The 4,975-nt window shown below is 40.8% G+C and overlaps 1 protein-coding gene across 2 annotated transcripts in view; it reads right to left on the bottom strand.

Moving 5' to 3' along the window:
• UBE2T (ubiquitin conjugating enzyme E2T) overlaps nucleotides 1-4,018 on the bottom strand; it is a 12,678-nt gene extending 8,660 nt beyond the window's left edge. Inside the window, exons 1-2 of one of the 2 annotated variants that reach the window (XM_015415606.1) lie at nucleotides 3,952-4,018; nucleotides 2,800-2,915 (exon numbers count right to left, since the gene is read on the bottom strand). In XM_015415606.1, coding sequence (XP_015271092.1) covers nucleotides 2,800-2,908 — 109 coding nt within the window. In that variant the 5' untranslated portion in view covers nucleotides 2,909-2,915; nucleotides 3,952-4,018. Of the gene's footprint in view, nucleotides 1-2,799; nucleotides 2,916-3,809 lie in introns of both variants that reach the window. The other variant, XM_015415604.1, reaches the window with a different exon arrangement.
• Nucleotides 4,019-4,975: the final 957 nt, after the last annotated feature.

Raw genomic sequence — 4,975 nt, 5'->3', positions numbered from 1 at the left:
AATACGTCAGCGTCACCCCTGAAGATTGGTGATCAGCAAATTAGAGTTTTGAAAGATGTTCCATTTGAGATTAGAATGAAAAGAAAGGAGTATAAAGGATTGACTATCTTCTTACAGAAACGGCAAATTGGATATAAATGGCTGGTACCCGAAGGACTGACGTTCAAGTTTAAGGATAAAAGGGAAAAAATTAACTCTATCTTCAAGGCTCAAGAATTTCTGAAAAGGCATGCCAGTAAAGAAGAAGAAACAGCTCTGGCCGAATGGATGTCAACATTAAGCGTGGATGACAGCAGCTCAGAGGGAGAAGTGAAGGATGAGGATTCAGAAGAAGCGGCGGGAAAATACAACCTGAGAGAAAGAGGAAAAGAACCCAAAGTGTAAAAACTTTCGATTTTTTTCTTCATTATTGGATTGTACTTTGGAAGAAGACCTCCTCAGAAGGACATTATTAATACACTAAATACCTTGTTTTACCCTAACTAGAAGAACAGAAAGACGTCTGACGAAAGAAACTATGGACTGTGTGCTCTGAATACTAACAGATTAACTAAACTAATACTATTAACACCACTCACTCTATTTCTTTATCCCTCTATATACCCACCCTTTTTTCTTGAACTTAAAAGAAATATCTCTCCTTTTTAGGAGAGGGAATAAATCTTTATCCAAAAAAAAACACACAGATTTGAAAGGGTGCTGGAAATAACTTGGGTTTCTCTCTGATTACAATGCATTAGCTAAGGAGAGAACCTTGCATAACGCCATTTTCCTCTATGCACAGAATCAGTGTGGCAAAATTACCATATATATGCAAATATATTTAATTTTTGTAACTTATAAATGTCACAAAACCTAGCTTTTCTCCATGCAAAGCTTCAGTTACTTGGGCAGAAAATTTGTATACCCCCCCACTATAACATAGTCTTGCAGTCTCTCTTATTACTTAAGACAGTGTTGCTATTCAGGAACTACCAGCACTCTTTGCTCATCACTGTTTTCAGTGTTGAAAAAAATACTAATTGACTCAACTGTTTACAGGCATTAGCAGTCCAAGAACCTGATTACCAGGCTAACACTGTTCGTTCTTCACGGTCTCTGAAGAGAGGCTACAAATCCAATTCCATTCTCAGAGATTAGGGTGGAAGCTGCAATTCATTGATCACTGGCTAGGGTGGGAGTATTAATGGGGCTTGCTTCTAAATTAGGATACGTAAAATTCAACTACACTCCAAGAGAAAGTTACAGACAAAGCACCCCAAATGGAAATAAATAGAAAACCAAATCCCTTTCTGTATTATATGCTTTGAGTGTTTTATTAATTATTTTTACAACTAGGATAACATGATTTGAAAACAATCATTTTTACTTTTTAAAATATCAATTATAATGACAAGTTTCTTTATAAAAATAGTGTAAGAAAATCTGAACTGAATATAAATGTGTCCATTTCCATTTCATTTATTAGCTTCATTGACCCAAGGTCTTAAGCCAAACATGCAAACAACAACTATAAAATGCATTACATAAAATTACAAAAAATTTAGGCAGAACGTCTTTACAATAAAAGCTAATAAACATGCTCTCAATCAGTGATATCAGACCACATTTTATAAACTTCAATGAATTCTATAAAATCCCATGATACTATGGAAACTAGTTTTAAAATTTTAAAATTGTATACAAAAGGTACTTATAACATTTCAAAGCCGCTTTAAAAATAGCACTGTCGAAAGATATTTTGCCACCAAGCGAGTCGTTTCAGGGTCCTCATCAGTTAATAATATGGTTATCACCCAGGGTTCCATAGGGAGGTGATATCTTTGTAAAATAGGAGTAATCCACCAGGATTATAAATGTGTTATAACCTACGCCAAATCTCTTAAAATTGAATCATGAACATCTATAAAATAGGCTGAGTTAAAGGCCACTTTTCTATGTAAGAGAATCACAGGGGAAAATCTGACTGGAAGTTAAGCATTATTAATGATACAAGACATAACTTTTTGTATTTATTATTGCGGATTTTACAGGGATACCAAATCATCACAGGCAACAGAATCCAGGGGATGCCAATCTTTATTTCACTTAGCACCTTTTTATCCTGCCATTCCTTCAAGGAGCTCAGGGTGGCATCTACATTTCTGCCTTCCACATTTTATCCTTACAGCAATCCTGTGAAGCAGGTCAGGCTACAAGGGGGTGACTGGCCCAAGGTCACACAGCCAGTTTCAGAGCTGAAAGTGAATATGAACCCAAGTCTATAGTCTGACATACTCTCAGCCTAACCTACTTCACAAGGTTGTTGTGAGGATGAAACTGATAAGGGGAGACTGTTGTAAGCCACTACAGGTCCCACAGAATGTAAAGAGAAGAAGAAGAGAAGAAGAGATTGGATTTATACCCTGCCCTTCACTACCCAAAGGTGTCTCAGAGTGGCTTACAAACTCCTTTCCCTGTTTTTCAAGAACAGCTGTGCCAGAGTTATGGCTTGCCCAAGGTCATCCAGCCAGGTGCAAGTGGAGGAGTGGGGAATCAAACCCAGTTCTCCCAGATTAGAGTCCATGCACTTAACCACTACACCAAACTGGTTAAAAAAAATAAAAAGTCTCCACTTAAGTCAACTCACCATTGTTTGATGGGAAAAGGCATAACAGCAAAGTACGTAAATATGTTATTCACCCCATGGCAATATCAGGCCATTCAAAACATATTTAACAAACTTTCCCACATATTTAAAATCAATGCAACTCCTGCTTAAAGGGGGGGGGGGGAGGTAAAATCAAGACAGACACATACGAGCTCGAAGGTAATCCAAGTGACCTTCATTCTGCCAGCAGGTGATGCCTGGAGGTGGCTCTGTAGTCAGCAGATGCAGCTCCCGCTTCAATCGTGACGCCCTTTGCATTGTACTACTACAACATAAAGAAAATACTGCATTGTTTAGTCTGTTAGTTCAGCGTCAATATCTTGCTCTTCAACAGTGAATTGCAAATGGAGAGTGCTGCTCTAGAATTTTTTAAACAGCTGTCTAATGCTTTTACTTTTCCTTAAACAGACTTTAAAACTTAAAAATACTAAAAGCTTTGAGCAACAGCTAATCATACTCCATGAACATTACCATCTATTTGTGACATGTTATACAGAGAGAGTTTGGTGGCTGTGTACTTCATTTGCCACTTACATCGGACTGCCATACACCACCTGAAACCGTGCAAAGTTGACAGCCCTGTTAGGAAAGGACCTGGAGCCCTATCTACTAATCTGGAGGTACCCAAATGCCCGACTGGAGCCTACTACCAGACGATGCAGTGCTGTATTTTAAACACAGGAGCAATTCTTCAGAGCAGGAGCGTGTTTAGTGTTGTAATGCTCTGTGAGACAACAAAGGTTGGGGGGGTAGGGGAGTATGGAATTTTGAAGTCTCCTGTGGAAAATTCAGGCAGCCTTTCGAAAACCCAACTCCTTAGCCTGGTCATCAAATAATCATACTGGCGGGGGCTCAGTATTATTTTTACACCCCGTTTGGCCTACTGGAAACTTTTTAGAGTGGGGTACGCGAAGGGCTCCATGCGAGACCAGATTCCACCTTCAGCGTATTCGTATGCCGAGAAGACGAATACCAGCTCCCATCCTCTAAGAAGGGGAAGTAGCGATGGTGGGGCAGAGACAGGGCCCCGACCCACGGTGGTTTGCAGGACCAAGCAGAGGCACCAAATACAACAGGAAGCCGCCTGAGCCACGTTTCCTCCCTCCCGCCCAGAGAATGAGCTCTCCGCGAACTCCAAAAGGCAGCCCTTATCACGTACACAGGGCGAGCCCTCCTCCTGGCCACCCAAATGAATTACGCGAAAATGAAACAGGGACTCTCCGCCTCACGGGAAGGGGAACAGCTTTCTCCTCTTTCGAGGAGGAGAGCGGTAATGGAGCAACTTCCCGCAACCAGCCGACCTGCAAAACACTCGACAGGGAAACGCACACAGTTGCGGAAGCTTCAGCAAGCGCGCCACACAGCCTAAAAACTGTACCGGACCCGACATGCCTAGCAACTGCACTCTGAAAAGCCAAGTAAAGTGTCCGTCAAGATGATGTGCCGCGCTGATTGGTCACCAAGATCCGTGCTTCCGCTCTAGGAACTCTAATTGGCTAAATGGCGGCAGGGAGGTATCAGCCCCAATACGGTTGTCATAGTTAGTTCCTGTTTAAAATTGAAGTCTTTTCCTTTCTGTTCTCCAATGCGAGGGAGAGGTCCCGTTCAGCACCTACAAAGCAATGGCAGTTGTCTGGTGAACCCTGGTATGATAGTTCTCTCCCCTTGCCGGTGGGGGATGTTGTCAGCCTAAACCCTAGGATTTTAAAGAGCTCGATTCCCATTGTTGCGAAATTAGGGCTGGATTGAGTTTCAGTCTTCTGCTAAAACTTTGCAAAACCTGTGGTACACCTATGATACTTTAATTTATTCAGCTTCTGTTTTAGTTTTAGTGTTGTTCCCATCCCCATGCCCTATAGGATGTAGTGTAAAAAGCAATTAATTTTTTTAAAAATATCTATAGTAATTAGCTTCTGTAGTTGAAACTTTAGTGCTGCTCCTAAGAAGCTTAAGGACTCTGCTGAGCACTTCACTGTACACAACATCGCCTCACATTCTGGGAATGTTTATACTTTGCAGAAGTCAGATGGATGTCAAATGCTTGTCACAGATTTGATTGACAGTTACATTAGCTTCAGTTGGTAAAAAAGAGTACTTTAATGTCTGATTTTAGTCTAGTTCCTGGTTGTTCTGATCAACTGCCCTCAGTATGGGTCTTGGCAGAACAACCAAGAATATCTTTTATAGAATTACAAGTGCACTATTTACATATTGGGGTCTGGAAATATTCTACGTTGAATATTGAAATGCCGCAAAATGTTTTCTGACTTAAGGGTGTGCAATGGAACAAATTGTGTCTTGATTTAGAACAACTCTCTCTTGATG

The sequence above is a fragment of the Gekko japonicus genome, unplaced genomic scaffold, assembly GCF_001447785.1.
Source record: "Gekko japonicus isolate JY-2015 unplaced genomic scaffold, Gekko_japonicus_V1.1 scaffold2640, whole genome shotgun sequence".
Lineage (NCBI taxonomy): Eukaryota > Metazoa > Chordata > Lepidosauria > Squamata > Gekkonidae > Gekko > Gekko japonicus.
The sequence above is the reverse complement of the archived record's forward strand: the minus strand, read 5'-3'. Positions and strand labels throughout refer to the sequence as shown.